General features: G+C 36.4%; 1 protein-coding gene across 19 annotated transcripts in view; it reads left to right on the top strand.

The window, feature by feature from the left end:
- Nucleotides 1-25,577, top strand: part of RUFY3 (RUN and FYVE domain containing 3) — a 71,954-nt gene that overhangs the window by 19,418 nt on the left and 26,959 nt on the right. For 12 of the 19 annotated variants that reach the window (XR_012131720.1, XM_037003376.2, XM_037003381.2 and 9 more), the window contains 3 exons: nt 11,300-11,353; nt 24,280-24,453; nt 25,264-25,381. Coding sequence is in view for 18 of the 19 variants with exons in the window: in XM_037003376.2 (XP_036859271.1) it covers nt 11,300-11,353; nt 24,280-24,453; nt 25,264-25,381 (346 nt within the window). In the remaining variant the exon portion in view is untranslated. The remainder of the gene's footprint in view (nt 1-11,299; nt 11,354-24,279; nt 24,454-25,263; nt 25,382-25,577) is intronic. The other 7 variants (XM_037003375.2, XM_037003373.2, XM_073237487.1 and 4 more) reach the window with 1 other exon arrangement.

Genomic DNA, 25,577 nt, shown 5'->3' with positions numbered 1-25,577 from the left:
GGGAGAAACAGCACTTGCAGAGGCACAAATGCCAGAACCAGAAGATTTTTGGTATATATATTTTTTAGTCCGTTTCTAGATTTCCTTTCCAGTAAATTTTCACCTCTTTGATCAGAAGTATTGACAAAACCACATGCCCCACTAGGGACAAAATGTTAGGGGTAGTGATGAAATACTAGATTTTTTTTCTCTTCTGGTTGTACATGATGTTAGGTTTTTAACATTAAAATCTGGGGTGTTTTAACAGAGTGAGTTCATTGTGTATGTACATTTACTTCTATGCTTTAATAAAATAAGCATAAATTAAATCATGAATTTTAATAGCCCACTTGAATAAGACTTAACAAGAATCATTTTTCCTAACTAACAGAAAAACTATTTCTCTACATGCCAATAACATGCACATTTGTAATTAGATTTCCTATATCCACTTATTTATGTGTGACCCTTCCCTTATTATTATTAGCATGTTATTTTTTCTACTCAGAAAATTATAAGCCCATAATGTGCAGAGATTCTTAAATGAAATCATTTTAAAGTGCACAATTATTTTCATAAGTAAACATGTTAATAGTATCAAAAGTATCAACTGAACTGTATATAAATGCTCTTTCTGCATTAAATGCAATGCCTCTGTATACACATACTAGTGTGTGTGTGTGAAATTATATAAACTATATTTATGGCATCTACCTTACAGTTCTCATATGATTAAATAAGCAAACGATGCTACATGTGTTATGGCATAGAAGAGGAATACCTGCTGTGTTCCACAGGAAGCAATTCTCAGTCTTGTCTTTCATTTTCATTTCTGTAGCTACCAGGATCTAATTATATTGCATCCAGATTCCTGCTTTCAGCTTTTCTCCAAACCCATTTCTCCTCCTGTACTGATCCATTATTCATAACATTGCCAAATGACTCTTCATGAAAGTAAACTTTTTGTTCTAGTACAAGAACCCTGTTTCAAGCAAACTTCTATATTAAATGTAAATTCTATATTCCTGAAAAAGTGAAGGTGGTGGTATAGTAGGAGATACTCTCATTTATTGAGCAGTTACTTTGTGCTAGGAACTGTTTTCTCTAAGTAATGTATGTGTATTGTCTCATTTAATCCTTATCACAATGCTTTGAGCCTAGGTGCTATTATTATCCCCATTTTACAAACTAATTTTCAGGGATGTAGTAGGTGGTAGAGCCAGAATTCAAATTGGGCAGTCACAGTTCAACCATACCCAGGAATTCAGTGAGCAGAAGTCCAGCAATAGACCTGCATGCTGTAAGAGACATCCAGGGTCTGGTGGCATATTTCCAGCAATTTTGTTCACAACTGAACCAAGCATTGGCCAGCCTAAGTCCAGTGAGCATCCAAGTGAGGCCGAACGCACGCCATTTGGGGCATGCTTGGTGATTCCCATCAACTAAATCGGAGGCCTCAGTTTTTTATCCACTTGTTTTCTTTTTCCTCTTTTCCACTCACTGTTATAGAATATATGAAAATATTTGCATAGCTGAGCAGATACTGCCAAACAGCAAAAATGGCACACTACTAAAACTGACCTGGCTAACAGGCAACACATTTATATGCTAAATTTACAGTGTTTCTCAAGTGGATGTACCAAGTGATGTGAAAAGCTGTTTGCAGTAGCAGTAATGTTCATGACTATGGATTGTTTAAAATAGTAACTACATTGAATCTTTATTCTTTAGCCAAATATTCCTGTGCCCTTCTTTGAGTAATTTTATTTATCTAATTTTTTTTCAAACTCCTTTTCAGTACTTACTATTTCTGTACTTCACCAAAACCGCAATTATTCTTGTTTCTCTAGTCCCTCTTGAGATTGTTCATGCTGGCATTAAATCAGGAAAGGGAAAGACCCTGACTCCTTTCATACACAAGGCCTCTGCAGTAAATCCAACACCTGTCATCTCCTGAACCACTGGATACTGTCCTGCTTGAACACACTTGGAATCATTCTCCAGTGATTTATTTAATCTGTGTGATTCCTCATTTATGCAGTTACATAGAAAGTTCTTGGGAGCAAAACTTTTCCTTTGCATCCTTCAGAACGCCTCATGGTACCGTGTACTGTTTCTGGTAGATATCCAGCACACTTGAGGTGAACTCAGTAATGCCCCATAACCCCACAAAACAATCAGTTTTAAAATAAAAGATTCCTGAAATTCCTTCTCTCCATTACACACGACTTACTGTTTTCTGGGTTTTCTAAGTTTTCCCTTTTTTATTACTTATAGCTAGGCTCACTGTATCTTACTTAGAAAATAGAAGTTTAGTATAACAGTAACTTTTTGTTGTTGTTTTTAATATATCTGTGAATAACATCAGTGCTGAGGCAAGTCTGGGAAGGCTTGGACAGGAGTTGTGCTATCAGGAGTATACGTTGGCATAGTCTTCTTAGAAATCTCTTTATCAGTGTGAATTAAAAGCCTTAAAAAGTCAAGTCCCAGTAATTATACCAGAAATCCATCTCAAGGAAATAATCAGAGATACAGGCAAAAAGTTCATGTATGTGTATTTATCACATTGCAGTTGACCTTTGAATAACATGTTTACACTAGTCCACTTATATGCGAATTTTTTTCAATAAATACATTGGAAAAGTTTTTGGAGGTTTGCAACAATTGTAAAAATATTTTCTGTAGCTTATTTTATTGTAAGAACATGTTACATCAAACATATACAAGATATGTATTAACTATTATTAGAGAGGCTTCCAGTCAACATTATGCTACTAATAGTTTTGGGGGAATCAAAGGTTTTATTTGGATTTTTAACTTTGTGGGGGATCAGAGCCCCTAACCCCTGTGTTGTTCAAGGGACAATTGTACTGTGATTTATAGTAGGAGAACCTTGATAGCAACTTAAGTAGCCTCACAGAGAAACTTAAATAAATTGTAGAACATCCATACAACAAGCACTAAAAATGGTGTTGTGGAAAGATATTTAAAGGCATAGAGTATTGTTTAAAATATAGTAAGTTTTAAAAGCTACTCCCAAATCACATACATACTATGGTCACAATTTGTTTTAAATGTATATACACATACACCTGTATACCTACTACTAAAAGGAAATATACCAAAAATGGAAAAAAGTGATCATCTCTGGATAGTGGACCTACATGATTTTTATGATATTCTTTATACTTTTTCATGTCTTCCAAATATTCTATAAGGGATAGATTACTATAATTGGGGGGGGGCAGTGCTCTTTTTTTAAAAAAAAATAGCCCTATGAAAACTATAGGTGTGCAATCACCCATCCATCTGACCCATATTTATTAAGTACCTTCCATGAACAGGAGCAGTTGCCTGAAAGTAGAGCTACTGCTTTGATTTCAATTTTCAGACAGTTTTTTTATATTTCTGGTAGACATTTTGGGTTTTTCCACGTCACAGGCTTGTGTTTATTCACTGTTATGCTTTGTTTCCGAGGCTGTCTAAATGCTTTGCATGTGCAGTGTACAGGTGACTCACCTGTACAGTCTTAGATGCATTTAATATAGCATTTGGTTTATTCCTTTCATAAGAGTTCACAAATAAAATTTTGGAATTCTTTTTTCACAAAATCATGTTATTTGTTGCTTTTGATCTGACATGCTTCCTCTTGCAATCTGCCCTTGGTGAGATTACTGGCACATTTGTTGCCACCAGCTCAGTTAGCCTCAGATTTACATCGTCACGTTCTCCAAGTTGTGATTACATGTGCACAGGCAATCTTTGTAAACTTCTCAAAGTGAGAAGGTTGTAGCTTATAATAGCATCTCAGAAGCCTGCTGAGCAAAGCTCTTTGGGCAAGGTTCATCTCTTCTGTTTCTCTTCTCTGAAAATAGCCTGGCTAGTCACCCTTTCAAGGTAAGTTTTACTTACTTGCCTCTGGTATTTTATAAAATCCGTATTTTTTAAGACCCCAACTCATATTTAAAGAGAGCTACCTGTGATGCCTCTGAGCCAACTACGGTGTGCCCTCCCTGAGATCAGCTTTCTCCTTCCCATTTCATCCCCTCTTTCAGTTTCTTCCCAACTCCTTGACACTCCTATGCTGGTTTCCACTTGTGCACTGTCATTAATCACCATGCCTTACTGGTTCCTCTATTGGTGAGCATTTTCTGGATCTTACAATGGACCTTTTACTTTGGTCTTTAATTTGTACCTTAACAAAGTTCACATTTATTCTTTTTTGGGTTATCAGCTTCCAATGCCAGAAGGTCATTAGTCCTAAACTAATCACCCACATATTTGCCATTTTCTTGAGGTAAATGCTATACCAAATTAGATAAATTCCCAAACCTGGGTACCTTTGAGAAGCAGCTGGCAAAAGCAAGTGCTATCATTTGTGAGCATCCACAGTACTCTCTGCTCTTCAGTTCTGGGTCTATATTGCTATTGGCAGGGGGTCAGGGGGTTGTTTTCTTTCTTTATAGTGCCCCTTTTTGAAGGGAGGTAGAGAGTATAGCAGAGCATGATTTTTCCACTGTTGTTCCTCCATCCCCCATACCCCTGCTGTTACTACCACAAAGTGCTTTTGAGTATAGGGGAGTAAATACTAAAATCTGTTCTCTTGCAACTTTTCATATTAGAGCCTTGCCAGTGAACAAATAAAAGGATTTGAAGAGCTGAAAAGCACATGTGTAGAGGGACATTCAAACAGACCTGTTGGCAATAGTCTCTAAGTAATTATTTATTTTTCATCACCATTATATATTCCCAAAATAAAGTATATATGCCGTGTGTTGAAAATAATGTGGTTCTTTAGAAAATTTATTTAGTATTGTTTTGTATATATGTATTTCATGAAACTATTTTTCTAGTTACAGAAATGATGTAGTCACATTATAAGACTTACAGGATACAGAAAACTATAGAACACAAAAATAGTAGAATGCACCTAAAATTCTGGCACTTATGGATAACCACTAATAAGATTCAGTAACCAGATTCTCTTTTTTTAATATATACACAGAGTTCACTTTATACATGTAAAATCATACCATGCCTGTGTTAACTGACTTGCCTTTTTGCCTCTGCAGTATTTTTCCACATCAGTAAATAGAAATTTGTTATCACCTCCTTTAATGTCTTCAAGTGTTTGGAAGTGCCACAATCTCTTTGACTCCTTTGTTACAGACATTTAGGTTGTTTCTGCTACTGCAGACAGTTTTGGTACATCATTAGGTTTATAACTTGAACGCTCTACCACTTTTCATTTTTAAAAGTGACATTTCTGGGTCATACAATGTATCTTAATTTTTTATACACATTTTCAAGTTGCTATAAACATTAAAACAGTTTTTTAAAAGCTGGTGTAATGAGCTTCCGTCCTGGCTGCCTTGCTATGTTTGCATCTTGCTCGTGCAATTGGTTGTGGTGTCTCACACCTTTAAAATCTGAACTTTCTAAAGGAAACAATTGTCGTTTTTAGGACAGTTGGTTGAGCAGCTGTAGACTACATCACAATGTTTTAATCTGTTGTCTTTTTTTTAAGTTAGTGACAATGTCCTAAGCAGAAGAGAATGAGTTTTACTATTAATCATGTGATGAGAAGTTTCATGATTTTCTAAGATTGCTAGAGTTGCTTTCTGAGCCGAAAGGCTGCTGAGACTTCTTTTTTCTCCTGGAGCTGTAAAATTTAGGGTGTGTATGAGATGTACTGCATTTAATCTGAGAATCTCAATCCAGCTTCTCAGTTGAGGTTTATTAGAGACATATTTCTGCCATGCAGCCATTCAGGCAAGAGGGCAAAGGGTCTGCTGGTGGGGTGGGGACAGGGTTGGGGGAGGGGGGCTTTTCCTCATTCCCTCACTCCCCATCAGGCCCTGTCCTCCCTAGCTGTCCAGTCTCACCAAGCTACTCACCTGACTCAGGAATCTGTTTTATCTTTTCTTGTCTAAAACCAACTCCTTTTAAACTACATCAGTCACTGAGTTCTCCACAAAGGCAATGTCTATGGATATTCATCTTTGTAACTTCTGTACAAACTATATGTACTAACTGCCTTAGTAAAGTTCTTTGCTCACCTTACATGCTCAGTAAATTGATTACTGCTTTGGAAAAACCTACCGATCTCTTCCTGTGTCTTTCTCCTTTACTTTTACATGGAATGCTTAACCTTTGATGCTTCTGGTCACCAAATGTCTGGGGAGATTTCAAATACCAAGCAATTCTGAGACACCAGCTTGTTATCCTATAATTTAGATTTTAACACAATTTAAGTCATAATTTAATGCAATTCTGGCTCTGTCTACCTGGAGACAGCATCAGTTCTCACTGGTTAAGGACTCAACCCAAAGACTGCCCCCATTCAGATGCCAATCACAAGTACTAGGTCCTGAGGTTACCGACAGCTTCTGTCCAACTTGGCTGCCAATCAGAGGTTTCAGTGACCTTCAACCCCTTGGATTCAATTATTTGCTAGAACAGCTCACAAAGTTCAAGGAAACACTTAACTTATATTTTCCAGTTTATTAAAGGATATTATAAAGGATATAGATGAACAGTCAGATGAGGAAATACATAGGACAAGGTCTGGGAGTGTCTTGGGTTCAGAAGCTCTGTCCCCATGGAGATGTCCTCCTGAAGTGTTCACCAGGCTGCAAGTGTTCGAACCCCATACTGTTGGGATTCTGTGGGGACTTCCTAATGTAGGCACAATCAGCTATTAACTCATTCCCAGCCCCTCTCCCCTCCTGAGAGAAATGGGGGATCGGGTGGGGTTGACAGTTACAAAATTCTAATTATGGCTTGGGTTTTCTAGGGACCAGCCCCCTAGCCTACCCATAGTCACCTCATCAGAGCAAAAGGTGTTCCTAGTGCTTAGGGATTTACAAGGGTTTCAGAAGCCCTATGTCAGGCACTGGGGAAAAAGACCAATTATAAATATTTATTATAAATCACAGTAACAATAACAATATTACTTTTCCCAAGCACATTTGTATTCTTTACTGATATGTTTGTTTTTCCTATAATAGTAGGACAAGAGAGACCTTAGCTTAAATTACTGGTTTATTAGTATAGGACCTCTTAACATTTTTAAAAATTACCCTGGCTGTTCCTTCGCTAGTTTCCCATTAGGTTAGCAAGCTGATTATTGTTAGTTTAACAGCACTTCAGCTGCCTCAGCTGTTAAATTTGTCATGTGGTCCACTTATGTTGACTTACTTTTCTTCCCTGTGTTCAGTATTAAGTTGAGTTGTTTTTAATCCCTTCCCTCTATTTTCTTCGAATAATTATGGCATATATACTTAGAGAAATTCAGGTTGTAGGCAAATCAGAATACAGGGCACACATGGGTACCTGTGATGTGCTAAATATTTTAAATTCCTTTTATTTTTACAACAGTCCTTCAAAGCGTTAATGGTGATCAGTAGTTGGTGCTTCAGGAAGGTTTTCCCCAAGAAACTTTTTAAAAGTAACACTCAGTCAAAAACTCCTAGACAATTTAAGTTGGTTGTCTCTAAACTTGTCTGTAACTAGGTTGTCCATGGCAGTAATACTCCTGAAGAAAGGGTATATGGAGAGAAAGAGAGATTCGTAGCCGCACATATGGAAACAACAGAGAGGCACTTTGAGCCCATTCAAGCGCTTCTCAGGAGGAAAGGAGTCTCAGCTCCCCTCAACCAGAAAAAAAGGAAAATCTATTCAGGGCCCAATGCCTTGGTAAAGTAGTGGCCCCACCTCAGATCTGTCGCAATGCCAAAGCCAGGGCCCCTCTGCCAGACCACACTCATGTTGTCCTCACTGAGTACCTTGACCTGTAAGAGCAAATATTTTACAGTGCCACCTAAGTAAATATTTCCAGAGCTACATAACTTGGTCTGTCGATTTATTCATTCGTAGACCTGTAACAGAATGACAGCCAAGGAAATAATAGTTCAGTGAACCTCAAATAAGCTGTGCTTCCTATTCAGAACCCCTGTACAGTTCCAGCCTTGTCTCATATCTTTTACTTGAAAAAATATCTTTGTATTCATCTTTAAAATAATTATAGTCTGTTATTTGCAGTGTTTTTAACCATATTATCCAAGCATTTGGAGTGCAGTGGTGGTCCTGATATTTTGTTACCTGTCTCTTTGCAGTCACACAGTAACAGTCTGCTTGGCATTTCTGAACTACGCACTCCTTTCCTCGTGAGTCATGTTTTGCGTAGGAACTGAGGCTGATTGTTTAGCCAGAGTAACTTTGGGAACTCCCTTTACTCTTTGCTTTGTAACATGTATAGTGCATATCTGGCACAATTCTGATTGGCACAACTCTGAATTATGCATTGCCTACAGCAAACTTAATCCAGACCAATCTTCCTGTCAACCAGCAAGCCTTCAGATTACTCCTCTCTGTAATTTGCTTAAATGTAGTATATTACAAATTAAAGTTAATGTCCTTCTTTAGATGAGGCAAAACATGCTCAAGACAACAAAGTATTATCCCTAGAAAAATGAAATATTCTAGGAAAGAGGTGAGAGTTATCCATGCTACCATCCCTCTTTGATTTGTATATTAAATACATTTGTTGTTGCTGTTTTAATAATTCAAACATATTCCAGAAGGCACAATTTTAAAAAATGTTTTATAAATCCCTTGGGGGTTATAAAAGAATGGCACTCTTTATTACAATAAAATCTTGAGCATGCCAAAGTACAGAACAACTTTAAAAGGAGAAAACACACTTTTTGCCTTTAAAGAGAGGAGAGCTCTTTTAAATTCATTATATCACCCTGACATGTAAAACTTTAAGTTCTAAAAACAAAAAAAAAATATTTATGGTTGAAACAGAAATATAGATGGGATATTGCCAAGGGGGAAAGTCAGAGAAAATCCCTTGTACTCAGCACCCATTCTTCCCTAGAAATTCATTTTCCAAAGCTCTTCTCTGCACAGATCTTAGAAGATCTTTGTATTTTGCATTAATAATGTAGAATTTTATTAGGTGACATATGGTTTATAGTTAAAGAAAATAAAAAATCAATTACAAAATAGAATAAAAATAAGACAGAAAAAAATAAAAACATTCACCTTACTGACTTTCACAAGGTCATGTGGCCAGTCTGTAGAATGAATCAATGTGATAGTTAAGAGTGAATCTGTAATAATCCTACATAGTATAATCAGTAGTGTGTTGTCAGGATTATAGCTGAAAATAACATGCAAATTATCTATATACAATGTATTTTAACACTAGAACTATAAAAATAATAGTAGCTAACACCTATATTGCTTTCTCCCTATGAGACACTTTCAAAGGGCTTTATACATACAGGTCCACATTTGCAAAATACCAAAAAAGTTCTGAAAAACCAAAAGCATTTTTCATAAATTTGCTTGAACTCTTTTGGTGCTAAAACACTACCCAAATTTACTTCAGGCTATTTATACTCTTTACCCTACTTAATTTGAATATTCATTTATTTTCTGCAGAAATATTAATGCGCTTGATGGTGAAGTGCTGCTCCAGGCCCACTTGTTCTGCATGTTTCTTGGCCCCAGGATGTACCATTTTACCTTACTAATTTTTTTTTTTTAATTAGGAATTTCAAAATACATTCGGCCAAAAAATATTCAGAAAAAAGATTTTGGACCTGTGTTTACGCCTTTACTCCTCACAACAATGCTACAAGATATAAGTACTGTTCCTTTCCCTGTTTTATCAATGAGGAAACTGAGAAGACATGAAGTACCTGGACCAAGGTCATGCAGCCAGTAAAGGGCATGTGAGCCGGGGCGCTTGGCTCTCGAGTGTGTTCTCTGAGCTGTGCTCTCCTACCTCTGTTTATAAACCGATTTGGTCAGGTTGTTGATGACAGTTGGGAATTTATTCCTGATTCTCTATGCTGTACTCCTGAGATACTCTATTAAATGCTTAACTGCTAGATTTGAATTGGGAGACAATACAAATATAATAAGGTATAAGGTCCTTGCATTTTTTAAAAATATCTGTCCTTTTGTCTGACCTATTTTGTCAATAATTTATATATACCTAGTTTTCAAAAGAGTTTCACTCTAATCACATATCACATTACTATATTCCCATCTGCTCCCCGGTTTTCTGAATTTGAATTTTAACTTTTTATATATGGGTATCTTTCATACATCCTTGTAGGACAACTGACCATATATTTGGCATTGAATATACTCTTAAATAGCCCGCTTGAAAATCATTCTACTACATCAGGACTAAGACTTAATCAATTTAATTGCAGTGATAATTTAATAAACTCATGAGAGAGTAGGACAGATGATAAATTCTTTTCCTAGATGATGATTCCAAGTTATTACTTCAAACCCTATGCTGGCTTTTGCAATAAAACTTTCAAGAAAGAAGGCTTATCATGGACAAAGTATTCTTTGCCCATGTTCTCATTTCTGTTATGCTTCTTCCTCTGAGAAATACCTTTTATTTGCTGTGTATTTGGACATGAAAATCACATTATTTGAGTTTAAGTATGAATATTTAGAGTTGTATATGATAGTTTCGGTTACTGAAGGATATATCTAATCAATTTTTTAAAAATTTCTATAGGTTCTCAAAATTTACTTCAGAATAATGAACATACAGCTTCAAGACACAGAAGTATCTATTATTTTTGTAATCTTCACCCTTTCCTGTTTTTTACCTCACATGAAGTATTCTGTGTACAAGAATATTGAATTTGTAGAAAGAGGGGAGGGTACTACAGTTTTAATTGAATAAACCTCTGTCTTTATTAAATTATAAGTGATTTACTTGTCTGTCTTCAAAGCAGCATTTCCTTTATTTTGTTTTGGGGAAGTCTATGGAGGTGGAGGGCATTGGAAAAGGTATTTAGATTTTTCTTCAGTTATTTTAAGAAGTCACCGGTTCACCTCATATTTGTCCTGAGTCTAAAAAATACCCCACATGTTTTTCAGCTCCACTGAAGTGATCCAAGTAATGTTGAATGAAGTCAGTGTTGTATACAGCTAAACTACCAAGACCCTAATCTTGATTTTCAATGGGAATAAGAATGTCAACCTTTTTTATGAGATATACATCTTTGTTTCATTTCATAAGAAACATTGGAATTACTAATCTTAGCTTCGAAACATTTAATAGTCATAGTTGATATCCCTGCTTAGTTTAGTGTCATATTCCTCCGTGGGGTGCGTTCCCAGCCCTTTCACTGCTAATCTCAGGTTTAAGCAGAAAGATTTCTAGGAATCTCCCTTTCAGTTACCCCTTTTGAAAGCTTGTTTTTAATAGCACTTTTCTTTCTTGGCTTGCATGACATTTTATCTTTCTTTTCCTTTCTTTTTGCCGTTTGCAAAGACTCTTGGGAGGATTTGACAGATTTGGTGGAGCAAATGCGCGATGATACAGAAGGTGCGTGCCACACCAACATCTTTCAGCCTTTCTTTTCTCTTTCTTTTTGAAATCTTCTAACCACCTTTTGACTGTTTCCATGAGAGGGAGAGTCAGCTTTAGGTTGTATTTCCCATGGCAATAACTGGAGCAGTAAGCATATTTGACAGATTTCCCATAAAGGTACTTCATACTGGATTTAGGGTTTTCAGAGTCTTGCATTTGAAATCTTTATCCTTGTGGTTCAAACTGAAGTGGCATTAATATATGTTTATACTGTTACTTTAGGATATTTTTTAAATAACATGTACAAAAGAGACTTCCTTTCAAAATTATATCAAGTTTTTCTATGGTTGTTTTTTCATTCATGAAAATTATATATATTTATATATAATTTTAGATATATATATTATTATTTATTTTTGTAAATTCCATGGAAATAATAGTAGTAGTAAAAAAAAAAAAAACGTATCCCAGGAATGTAAAGTATTTGGTGTGGAATGTTGCCCTGATTTTTAGATTTCCATAACATTAAGTGCCTTTCCTTTGGTCATGTAATAGCATTCCTTTCTGGTGGACTTACTTTGAAAAGTAGCACATATTTTCTAATGTATGATGGTTTCCCAAACCAATAATTGTTCTGTAATTGGCCCCTAACTTTACGGAGCTCAAGGTGATTTACACATTTTATAGTAAAAGTAGAAAAATTAAGTTTGGTTACACTTTACTGTATCATTTTCCATTCCCCCACTCTGCCTGAGCAACTGAAGGTCCCCAGCTTTGGAGCACACTCGCTGAGCACACACACTGCTCTGCCCACACTGGCCGTCCTGCTGACAACTGCAAGCTGCAGTCAGCCTCCCCTCCTGCCTTGTTCCTGTGACCTCCCAGCCAGAGTGTTGACTCCCCGGTTCCCCTCCCTCTGCACCATCTGGGCCACCTTCAGTCTCCATGCCAGCCCCAAAAGTGCTCCCCAGAGCCCTGGCCCATGTTCATTTCTCCATTTGCTGCAGTCCTACAGAACTTGGAGCTTAAGGCTTTTTACTTGCCCTCTAATTCCTGTGTGTTTATCATGCTAATTAAAGCATAAAATCTTCAAGAGCAAAAATTATCTTAAACTTCTCAGTATCTTCATTGGACCTGGAATGATTTGGTAGTTTTGATCACACAAGGTGAAACTAAGGCAGTTCTTTCTCCAGTGATGCCCAATAGTGTCTTCTTCAGTACATTCCTTTGAATGAGTAAATCATCCTGTTTCCTCTCATTTCCTATAGTCAGTCTTAAATTTTTATTCCATCTTTGTTTCTACTTTTAATATAACTAGTTATATATAATTTGATGAAAAAAATCAGTATTGTATAGTTGATTGACAGTTCATAAATGAGAAAAAGAGGAGAGTGTTGATTCAGTGAGTAGTAGTTACTATTCTGTTAGCTGCTATTATTATTTACCAAGTACCATGCAGGTTTAAGGTTATGATCCCTTTAATAGACTAGGTATTAAAGAAAAAATGCTATGCAAAAGCCAGCAAAACTATGCCCTTCTTAAGGACTTCTTCCATATGACTCATCCCTGGCAAAATTCCATTTCTTTAATACAAAGTATTACTATAATAGTCAAGCCTACTCTGAGAGTCAGCCTCCTCTTTTTCATTTTGGTTTTGGTTAATAATAATGGTAGGCGAAATCAAAGAGGGAGTAAGGTGAATTGGAGCAGTATAGCACACACAAAAAACAGAAGATGCGAATTGCATCAATACTTTGATGATGTTAATAGATTACCAGTCAAGTGATGTATGGTAATGTTGGCCAAGAACCTATTTACAGGAAAGACTTTCTGGAATGTTGTTTAAAAAGAGAGAGAATCAGAATGGGGAAAGAGAAATGACTTGTTAACTTCTATTTTTGAGTCATTTCATCCTTGTCTTTTTTATATCATTTTCTACTTCTTCAGTCTCTCTTCAATTATGTGAAATGCTAGAATTTTACTGTATTACATAACTTAGAGTCTTGGTAAATGAGTACCTATAACACAAACAAATTTGAGTTGTGGAGTGTATTACCCACACCTAACATACATAAGCAGCTCAAGGTCTGGGGAGGATCCTGGGAAAGCTGATGATGTATGTTGACTCAGATCCTTTCAGGAGACCTTTACTACTGAGCTGTTTCAAGTTTATTTCTTATTGTTATTGGGAATGTGTCATGACAGTGGGCTTTTTTAATAGATGAAGTGTTAATGCTGGGTCCTCCCCTTCTGAAAAATTGCATTTTAAAATAACAAACTCTAGGAGGATGCAGATTTGAACTGTTAGCTTTTGAGTTTTGTTTCATTCTAATTTTGACAAGATTGCAGGTTTTTCTGGTGAACTGATTTCTTCCATAATGGGTGGTTTTACATTCAGTGTATCTGTAATTCCTGCCTAGTAGAATATGAAGTGTCTTGGGGAAGAGTCCTATTGCCCATATAACATTGATCAATTATTATGTCATGTCTCATCTCATTATAATGCTATTAATTTATGTCTGAAAGTTTTGAAGCTCACTAGAAAATTATGAAGATTAAGTGAAATAATAAAAAGCACATAGTTTGTTATTTTAGTTCTGCAATAAATATTGAAATCCTTTCTATACTCATTTGAACAGATTCTGTGAATCTGCACTTTTCCAAATTACCATACGTTATCTATGAGCTTTGAGATGATTGGGACAGTACTTGAATTAAGGAAATAACATACCTGTGTGAAATATTTATTACCTGATCAAGCTTGTTTACTTAGTCCCTTGTCACATTTTCTTTTGTGTTTAGACTTTATGTCCATCTTCTTGAAAAATGGAAGAAACATACCTAAAAGATTGTCTTACCATCTAGCACTATATCACATAGTCATTCAATAAAGGTTTATTTTAAATTATATAAAATTGTTGAATTTGTATTTATGGAGGACCATAATAATTTTATTAGCTACCAATTTTTTGTTCTTGGTATGTCCTAAGCATTTCTAAACACTTAACATAGATGAACTTGTTTATCTTCAAAACCCTACATCATTTTATAAATGAGGAAAGTAAAATCCTGCAGAGTTAAGGAAACTTTCCCCATGGAATACTACTCAGCAATTAAAAGAAACAAAATACTGATACACACACCACCTGGATGAATCTCTAAAGAATTACACTGAGTGGAAAAAAAACAGTTACATATTGTATGACTCCATTTATATAACATTCTTGAAATGACAGAACTATAAAAATGGAGAATAGATTAGTATTTGCCAAGGCTTAAGAGAGGGTAGGGGGCTGGAGGGAAGTGGATTTGGCAATAAAAGGGCAACCTGAGGGATCCTTGTGTTGATGGAAGCATTCTGTGTTTTTACTGTAATTCAGTGTCAGCATCCTGGTTATGATAATATACTCTAGTTTTGCAAGATGTTGCCTTTGGGGAAACTAGGTTAAAGGTACATGATATCTCACTTATTTTTACAACTGCATGTGATTCTACAATTATCTCAAAAAAAAAAAGTACAAAAAAGAAAAGGAAAGAAAATAAATTTTCCCAAAATCAAACAGCTAAGGAAGCATTCCAGTGGAGTTCAAACTTCAGCAGGCTCACTCCAGGGTTTGTGCTCTTAACCACCATACCAAAGTTCTTCAGACTTACTTGACTCAAGACTCACTGTAAAGATGTATTTTCATGAATACTCAGTACACACATCATTTATTTGTATATATCTAGGACAGAAGTTTCATAAAACAATACATGACCTTACTCTGTGGGAGATAACTAAATTGATTTTATACTCCACTGAAGGGTATGACCTTTAGTTTGAAAGACACTCCAGTATCCTATACTGCTTTTCTGGAATATACGCATTTCAGTTCTAGCTACCAAGTTATTTGCAAAAGAACCCTTTCGGAAGTGACTCTATTTTGGGTTCTGTTCCCTGTAACTGTTGGCACCCTTTGAAAGCTGGGCCCACAACCCTGAATCCTTCAGTTGCTCTTTAAAACATCTCCTCTGGTGAAATTATCTTTTCTAATAACTGCTAGTGCTATTATCCCTATGTTAGTGATTGACCAACCCCAAACTTATTTACAACTATGTGATAAAATGTATGTTGAGAATGCTTCCACATAAAGCCCTTTACTGTAATTAAAATCAAGATGATTTTACTCCTTACATCCAAAACTGTTACTCAGTTTTTCATTTCCATTTCCAGTCTCACAGGGCAAAAACCTTGGGTCATTCTTGACTCCTCTGTTTCCTTAAGAGGTACAGTTCTTCATGGCTGGCTGTTTTAATCCTCTTCCCCCAAATTCACTTTGTTTAATCCTCTCAGACTCATCATCTCCAAAGTTTTAATCATGCTGCTTCCCTGCTCAGAATTTACAGTGGCTCCTCCCATTGCCTGTTCCATGAATATACAAGTCTAGTCTTAGAGACCTCTGTCATCTTGACTCTCCCCTTTCTGTGTTTTCCACATCTCATTCCTATTTCCTTCACCTCACTTCACCCACCCATATCCACCTTTTGAAATACTTTCTTCCATGTCTTCTTGATTGCACAGTTAGGGTCTGCCTAAGTCCTGACAGTATACTGAAATTTATTGTGCTTCTATTCATACTACTTTTGGTATCGTCTCATGGAGCACAAGTATATAATATTTCCCAGGAGTTAAAACTAATAGAGATTATTCCTGGGTTTTTTTGTTTTTGTTTGTCAGGTCTGGGGTTTTTCACTACTTACCAGCTAAAAAATTAGCCCATTACTTTTTCTTGGATGCTGGCAAAAGACAAAGTCCTAGGTCAGCGACAAAGGACTTTATTGCACCAACACGTTTTAGTTCCTCCCGCACCAGAATCCCACCTGGGAGAAGCGTTGTGGTTCAGTGGGATGCTCTGCATGTGGTGTGGTTGGGTTTCTGATGCAGCTGAGGAACACTGAGTTTAGGGAATCCACTGTTTTTATAGGAAACAATAGGAAAGCTTCATCTCTAGTTAAACAGCCTAAGAAGTGGCCCAGGTGAAAGATTGGTCAGGGCCTTGCAGTTTTTATAATAGCCCAGTAAAGAAATGTAGTGGCATGGGAAATCCAAGGAGGGTTGTCTCTGAGCATTTTACAGGCGAGACACAAAGAAATGATCAATTTCCCCAATATTACTCGGACTTTGAGACAGGAGATCTAACTCTTCTGTATCAGAGATCTAGTTGTTCTAGGCCACACTATTTCCCCTAACATTTAAATTATTTCAATGGAATAAACAGCAAAGCAAGGAACTCTTGGATTTATATTTATCATCTAAGGATCTTATGTTACATCAAAACAAAGAAGCCTAACTGTTGTCCTAACTTCTTATGTCCCAGAAATCTAGATACTCTTCTGTGCTGTGGAATTCTTCATGTGAAGGCACCTGAAGAAGTTTGGGAAACTTTCCAATACTAAAAGTGATTTTGTTATGATATGGGAGCCCAATGAAGAAGAAATCAGTATGGGTTCATAGGAAACTTTTGACAGGCTTGTATTATAAATGCACATCTTTTAAAGATTAGACGAATGGACCCCGAAAAGAAAAACACTGTTTTTCTCCACTATTCACAAACACTTCTGACACAAAGTGTGTGGAGGATTCATTTCAATTTCACCACCAACCAATTCAATTCTGACATTATCCACAAGGTGTTCGCACAGACTCTACAGATTAAAAGCTCAATCCTACAAGACACCCCTCGCTTCAGACACAAACTCAAGTCCAGGTTGTCATCTCTGCTTTGACAGACCTGCTAAAAGTTAGAGGTCCCAAGAGCCCCTCCTCATGTTTTGTAATTTGGCAGAAAGATTCTCAGCACTCAGGAAGAGAATTTACTTAGGCAACTGCAGGTGTATTATAAAAGAACACAACTCAGGACTGCCAGGTGGGAGACACACGCAGGGCATACGCGGGGAGGAGGGTTTTCCGTGCCCTCTCCGGATGCGGTGCCTCCCCCGCACTCCGGTGTGTTCGCCGGCCCACGTGCTCTCTCACCCTTTTCAGCTAGGATTTTTATGGAGGCATGATTGACTAAATCACTGGTCGTTGATGTTGGACTCAATCTCCAGCCCCTTTTTGTTTCTGTAAGCTCAATAGTAACATCTCCTCTCCATCCCTGATTATAGTAATTTGAGTCTTCTTTTTCCCTCTTCGTCATTTTAGCTAAGTGTTTGTTAATATTGTTGATCATTTCCAAGAACTAACTTTGGAAAGTTAGTTTTGGAAAGTTTCCCAAACTTTGGGTTTCACTGATTTTCTCAGTAGTTTTAGTTACTATTTATTTCTGCTCTAATCTTTATTATTCCTTCTTCCTGGGGTTTTCTAATAATTTATGTATTGGTTGCCCTTGAAGAAGCCCTCTGTGAAGTAAGGAATTACAATATGCTAGTGCTAGGAGAGTCAGCTAGATCAGTTCTTCTCACATGTTAATGCACATACAGATTGCCTTGGGATCTGGTTAAAGTGCAAACCCTGGTGATTCAGTAGTCCACTGGAACCTGTTTTCCCATTTCTAAGAGCTTCTAGGTGATGCCAGTGTTGCTCCAGGACCACACTTAGAGCATCAAGGATCTAGTTCGTTGGTATCAGAATTGTGTGGGGGTTTTCCAAACCGTGTTCTTTCTCCCCATCCCAAGGATATTAATGTGTCCCTTTCTGGAGAGTTAGTGCTGCACTGAGTCATTATGATTGATATTGGGTGTGTGTTGTGTCCATCAGGTAAGAGAATTACTGCACAATTTTAACCCTCATTTTAAACATGAGGAAATTGAGGCCCGCCCAAAGAAAAGAGATTCCTTGCCTGGCATCATATAAGTTAATTGGCATAAATAAATAGGTGATTAATATCAGACATTTTAATAGTAATGGATAAATAGAATCTTTCTGTTGATGAGGCTTACGTTTAGTGAAGCACATCTTTGATTATGTTATTACCAAGGAAAGGTAGCAAGAAAAAATTAATTTGTGGCTAAATTTTCTTGACTAACTCCATTAACAGGTTTCAGTGGTACCAGAGAAAATATACTTAAGTGAATTTCTTCTTTATTCTTCATATAAACTTCTCAGAAGTTTATATGATGGCTGAAATGGCATTAAGGAAAATAGATGTGGATATAGTTACATAGATAATCTCTAAGGATCCTAAGACTCTTAATTATTTTTAAATGAGGATTGAGTAAAAGTTCATAATTACATGGTGTATTACAACAAGATAATTTTAGTAATTTTGGCAATTTCTTACACTATCAAGGACAACTCATTTTATGCTCAACTCTATACCCCAAGAATTATTACAGCAAAAGCTGAAATAGATTTATTTAGGAATTATTGGTCTTCAGTCATTATGACATAGCTTTCCTTCCTGTATCTTTCTGTTAGCTTGTCAGTTTTAATTTCATCCTAATGTAGATGTCATTGGAGAATCTCTGTATGACGACTGTTTTGTTTCTCATATAAGTTAAAAATTTTGATTCATTAAATAACCAGGAAATTCTGGAGAGTAACTGCTTATGCTACATATTAATTATTCCCACTTTACCAAGAATTGGATACAATATAGCATACTTAATGCAATGTTAAACATGACTTACTTTTCCTTGTTATCCATAAAACATTTCAAGATTGTGCTGTATGAATGTTAGTCATTGCATTAGGGGCTTGGTTGGATGATTGATTTGCAGAACAGTGTGACCCACTGTTATTCTGTATGGCTTTGAGTCCACGTGTGTTATCACTGTAAGCTAGATGAGCTACGTGACCCTTTACATTTTATTAAAATTTCCTGATGTGGAAATTAGCAATCTTGATGAGATAATAAAGATCCACATGCTTTTGAAAGAAAGAACTTTGATTTGAAAAGCAATTAATATAGTTTATTATTGTAATTATCATTATTTCTGCATGGTTTCTTCAGTCCACAGCTCCCGCTGCTTCCCACATTTGCATCACCAAGCATCTAATCACCAAAACTAGAAATGTGGAAGCTCTTCTCCATTCTTTCTCCCTCTCGCCTCACAGCCAAGTGGTGATCAAGTCTTGAAGTCCTGACACTGCCCGTAGAATGTCTCTTGGAGTGAACCCCTCCTCTCCACACAGCACGTACTGCTATAGTCCCATTCCTTATTTCTCTCCTCAGCTATTGCAGTAGACCCTTACTTCCAGCTCAGCTTTGAGTTCTTAAACCCTTGCAAACCATCTTCCACAAGGCTACTGCAATGGCTTCTCTAAAATTCATTTCTGTGACATCATGCCTCATATTAAAATCTTTACCAAGGTTAAAGTAAAATCTATACTCCTTAAAAAGGATCCTTAGCGATCTCTCCCTCACCGATTTCCCTTATCTTGCCTCACAGTGCTTACTCCTATGCCTCATAAACTTCTGGCATTTTTCAGTTTTATTTTTCATAGTTTGCCATGTTCTTTCGTGCCTCTGTGCCTTTACCCAAGCTGTTCCTGCCATCCCACTCCTTTCACAGCTCTACCCCTACCCCCTTCCTTGCCTGATTTCTTTTTGTCCTTTAAGATTGAATTCAACTCTCATCCTCTGTTATCAAAATATATGGCACCTGGTAATATCTATGTATTAATCTTGTACTCTGCTACCTTTCTGAATTTAAATTTTTATACAAATTGTAGTTTATTTTGATTTTCTGGCTGTAAAATCTGATTGTGTGAGAGCAGTAATATATAAGCCACTTTTCTAAAGTTTGTATGTCTCCAATTTCTTTGTCTTCTCTAATTGCATTGGTCTGCCACCCTCAATACAATGTTAAGTAATAGCTATGTTAATTTATATTTCTTAATCTCCTTAAAATGGTATAGAGTGAATAAACATAAGTTAAAAAATGAGCACTTACATACACATATCTGCCCTTTCCATTTAAAGGAAATGAAGGGGCCTTGTTAGGTATCTTCTATGCATATTCTGATACTATCCTATGTGTGATTCTGTTAGTGTTCTTATTGCACTATGCTTATAGTGCTTCTCAAACTTTTCCACAGTACATCCAATGGAAGAGGAGATTATATTGGACTTACAGCCTGTCTGAAACCTTACATTAATATCATATGTATTGTCTTAGCCTTAGAAAATACATAAAATCTGCATTCTATTCCATAGAATGGATTATTTGGTTTAATATAAAAACAATTTATTTGTACTGGAATAAGATTGATCTTTATGGAATAAGATTGATCTTTGTTAAAGATAATAGTGATTATTCTGAAATTTCAAGCGTTCATATGCTGCCCTGCTTTTTCCCCCGGACATCTGTATTACCCAAGTTTGATAAATAATAAGCACTTTGATGTCAGGGGCTAGGCCTTTTATCTCTGGATACCCAGCATTAACTATGGTATCTAACACCCAGTAGATGTTCAATATTTATTGAAAAAAATAAATAAGTGAATGAACAGAAAGTTTGGTTTTGGAATAATAGTGTTAAAGTTAGCGTGGTGAAAATTTAAATTTTTATTTTCCTCATTAAAAAAGTATGACTAACAACATTGCAAAAGTCATGTATTTTTTTTAATGATTTTCTGGACTATACAATATAACAAAATTCTTTTAGTTCAGAGTATAAAATAGTTAAAAGTATAAAATATCAGAAAAGATAACATATTGTAAGTATTCAACTCAATTTTCACACACTTAAGAATTTCACCTATCATCTATGTCAAAAAACAATTTAATTCTCAAAAGTTCCTGTGTGCTTATGACTTCCACAGAATTTTTTTATACTTTAGTATAATTCAAGACAAGTAACAAATTGATTGAATAGAGAATTTCTTATTCTATGAGAGATTAATGATTATTCATTATTAGAAGGCAGCATTGCAAAATGGAAAAAGAAATCATTTTAAGTACTAATTATGTTCAGTAGTTTTAACTTAGTACTAATTAGATAAGATAATTAAAGTTATTGTAGTAACCATACTCCTGTATACTAGTCAACACAAAGTGTGGATAATAATAATCACTAAAACATAATCATTTTGACTTACATGAATTAAACAGTTAATAATGAGCAGTAAGTTCTTTTGAGCTATTATCTAATTGTCAAATTACCATGATATTTGTTTAACGTTCATTTTTTAAAGTAGTAATTGTCAATGGGGAGAGCCTGATTTTGTCTCCCAGGGAACATTCGGCATTATCTGGAGGTGTTTTTGGTTGTTATAACTGGAGGGTGTTACATCTAGTGGGTTAAGACCTGGGTTGCTGCTAAACTTAACTCATATAACAGCCCCAAGGAAAAAGAATTTTATGGCCCAAAATATCAGTAGTTCCAGATTTGAGAGTACTATTTTATAAAAGAAACAGGCAGCTTGTTTGTGTTTGATGCAGGTTACCATACTAGTGGAGTCCGAGGTGTTAGGAATTTAACTTCCCAAGACACTAGTTCATCTTTCTGTGTAGTGTATGCACCCCAGATCCCAACCAGATGTCTTGAACATGTCTGCTACCGATTATAAGAAGAATGAGATGAGGCAGTGTAGAAGAGCCAGTGTAAACCCATCACCATTTCTGGGAAAGTGTCTCAAAGCATGGTGGGGCTTTTTTTATTGAAATATAGTTGATATCCAATATTATATTGGTTTCAGGTATACAACATAGTGATTCAAAAATTATATGCTCATCACAATAAGTGTAGTTACCATCTGTCAACATATAAAGAAATTACAACACTATTGACTATATTCCTTATGCTGTACCTTCATCCCCATGACTAATTTATTTTATAATTGGAAGTTCTTTCCTCCTAATCCCCGTCACTTACTTCTCCCACCCCTAGACCCCTCCTGCCCTGTGGCAGCCACCAGTCTGTTCTCTGTGTTTATGAGTCTGTTGCTGTTTTTGTGTTTTAGATTACATATAAGTGAATTGAGATATTTGTCTTTGTCTTATTTCACTTAGCATTAGCAAATGGCAAGATGTTCTTTTCATGGCTGAGTAATATTCCACTGTGTATATATATGTAGCACATCTTATTTATCCATTCATCTATCAATGGACACTTAGGTGGCTTCCATGTCTTAGCTGTTGCAAACAATGTCAAAGCATGATGTTTTGTCCATACTCCAAATTCAGCTCTTCTCACCTGATGAGTTCTTGGTAGATGGGAAATCAAGTTGTATACTTTGACTAGCAGCATTGTTTAATTTTGTTATTAGCTCCCTGAATAAGGGTCTACAGGCTTACAGGCTTGAGGCGGAGAGAATGGCACTTTGGAGCTGCCAGTTTCCATCTCCAGCCACATTTTCTTGCCATCTGTTGGGAGGTAAATGAAGAATCTAGTAGCTGTCCAAAACATCGCTGCATACCCACACATCCATGTCCTGGTCCTTTCTCCCAGTTAATGGAAGTCAGAAACAGAAGTGTGCACAAATGCTGGTAATAAGAGCTGGAAATTAATATCTTATAAAGGTGTTCTTCATGACTGTTTTTTAGGGATAGTTTTGGTATATTTCAGTGTCCCCTTGTAGCTTATTCTAATCTTAAGAAGTTGAGCTACTCTGAACAAAAAAAAGCCACACTTGAGGCATGGTCGTAAAACATTCGTTGGTGTTAAAGAAAAAATTAATGGCTATACATACCAATTCTGACTTTCATAATAAAGTATTTCTCCAAAAATATTACCTTAGAGAACACAATAACAAACCAAGATGAAGATTAGCTTAGAATTTGGCCATTTGACCTTGCTCATTTAACTGTAAAAACAGATAGAAATGAAAACATTGTGAGAAGAATATTACTTGGGATAATTTGGGTATAATCTCTGGTTTGTATGATAAGTTTGTTTGTATTATGAGAGCATGGATTTTATTAGTACTTTTGGTCTTTCTAAGAGGTACAATATTTCATGGGTCTCTAGGCCTTTTTATAGAAATTTGACATATCTGATATTTGGAAGTATGCACATGTTAAAGTGGAAAAAGCATTAGCTAGCAGATCTAAGTCCAAATTCTGCCATATATAAAACTTGGCCTTGGATCTGTACTCTTATGGGCCTGCTTTACCACCCAAAAAGAAAGGGCAATACTGAAATGAAAGTCACAAGAATTAAAATATATAATCTTGTAAAAGAATACAAGAGGGAAGGATAAATATTTGGAGTGGTAAATATATTTGTAAGCAGATTGCACTGGTCAAGAGCACAGGGTTTAGAGTCAGAGAACCATGGTCTAGACTCTGGCTTTATTGTCCATTAATGAGCTGTGCTCAGAGGCCAGCTCCTTTACTCTCTAAGCCTCATTTTTCTTCTTTGTAAGTTGATGCTATTGGTAACTGTCTCATAGTGTGTTGTAAGGAGGGATGGAAATCATAATGTAAGAAGCAGCCCACAGTACCTGATGCAGGGTATGCACCAATAAAAGAAGGTAGTGAGTACCTAGATTGTTCTAAGCTGTGTCAGGTAAAAGGTGGTACTTAGTCCCTTTCCTTATAAGTTTATGTCTCTGGTTGATGAGATCCACATGCTATACTAAGTCTTAAAAATTTGGGAGTTGAGTAAGTTCTGGTAATGCATTATACTAATGTTAATTATTTCTAGTTTCCTTAATGTTGCTTAGTTTAAATAATAATGCTAATTAGTATAAATACAAACATGCAAGTAGTATATTTGGAACAAAATGTCTTTTAAAGTACTTTATCCTTTTATTCTACTTTGGACGTTATTTTTTAGAGCACTTCACAAGCTGTGTAGAGAATGAGGGGGTGGGTAAGACCAGGCCCTGGCGGAGAATACAAAAACTAATAGTATCATTTGGTTCCACTGTCTTGATTCTTGCCACAACACCAGCAATCTCACCCATCATTGTTTTATACCATCAGTGCAGTTGTCAACAGTGTAATTATACTGAATTTGTAAACACCCTATTTCCAGTAACCAGGCTTTATCCTCTCCCACTTTGGCTGCAGACCCTAATTATCTCATGGCTAATGAACGCATGAACCTGATGAACATGGCCAAGCTGAGTATCAAGGGCCTGATTGAATCAGCTCTGAACTTGGGGAGGACTCTGGACTCTGACTATGCACCACTCCAGCAGTTCTTCGTGGTGATGGAGCACTGCCTAAAACATGGCTTGAAAGGTAGGCCATGGCTCCAAGTGCAAGTGTGCATGTGGCTGTTTCCTAGCAGTACCTGCTCAGGAAGAGCAGCATTCTCTGTGGAGCCAAAGAGTACAAAGCTTGAGTTAATAATACTCATCTATTGGAATGCTGCCTATGCTGGGCACAGGGATATGGTTGACTTACAGGACACATAGGACTGAAGAAACAGATCATTAAATTCTAGAATTGGAAGCGCCATTACAAATATCTAGTCCAATACATCTGTTCTTTTTGACAGGTGGGAATAGACCTCGCATGGGATATGACTTGCCCCAGGTCACACAGTGAGTGGGCGCAGAGCAAGTCCTAGAATGCAGATCTCCCCACTCTTGCTTCTGTGCTCTTCCCATTTAAGCTTTTGAGGGCAGCCCCTGGTCTTGTTCACCTTTGCTTCCTTTCCTCCTACCTGCTCAATATTTGATAGTCTGTTTCTGGACTACATTTTTTTTCACTGGAATCTTTTCTTCACTAATACTTTAAGTATTATATTGTTGAGATGTTTTATTATGGCACTAGTCTATAAATTATTCCTGAAAGAGGAAGGACTGAGCCTGGGGTAGTGGGGGATTTTTTATTTTTGCAAGGTGTTATCTATGCTGAAAGCATGAATAATTTTAGAACTGTCTGATAATCTAGGACTAGTTTCCTGAAAAGAGCAATGACTAAATGTGAGAGAGAGAGGGTGTGTGTGTGTGTGTGTGTGTGTGTGTGTGTGTGTGTGTGTGTGTGTTGAGGGCATGTTTATGCAGTAAAGAATATTAAAATGTTGCTTTGTTTTTATTGCCTTAGCAAAGAAGACTTTTCTTGGACAAAATAAATCCTTCTGGGGGCCCCTTGAACTGGTAGAAAAGCTTGTTCCAGAAGCTGCAGAGATAACAGCAAGTGTCAAAGATCTTCCAGGACTTAAGTAAGTTTAAGGTTGAATTCTGTTTGTCAAGAAAGACATTCTTATTAACTATCTCCTTGAAGAGTGATGGTGATAACCATAATCATTTATTTCACAGCAATCCAAAATGCATAATGCTTTTATGAGTAGTCACTATTACAAGAGAATTGGTAATATCGAATATTAAGGGAAGTGCTTGTGAGGGATGATTATTATT

Source organism: Manis javanica, chromosome 5, assembly GCF_040802235.1.
Source record: "Manis javanica isolate MJ-LG chromosome 5, MJ_LKY, whole genome shotgun sequence".
In the NCBI taxonomy this organism is placed as follows: Eukaryota; Metazoa; Chordata; class Mammalia; order Pholidota; family Manidae; genus Manis; species Manis javanica.
The sequence above is the reverse complement of the archived record's forward strand: the minus strand, read 5'-3'. Positions and strand labels throughout refer to the sequence as shown.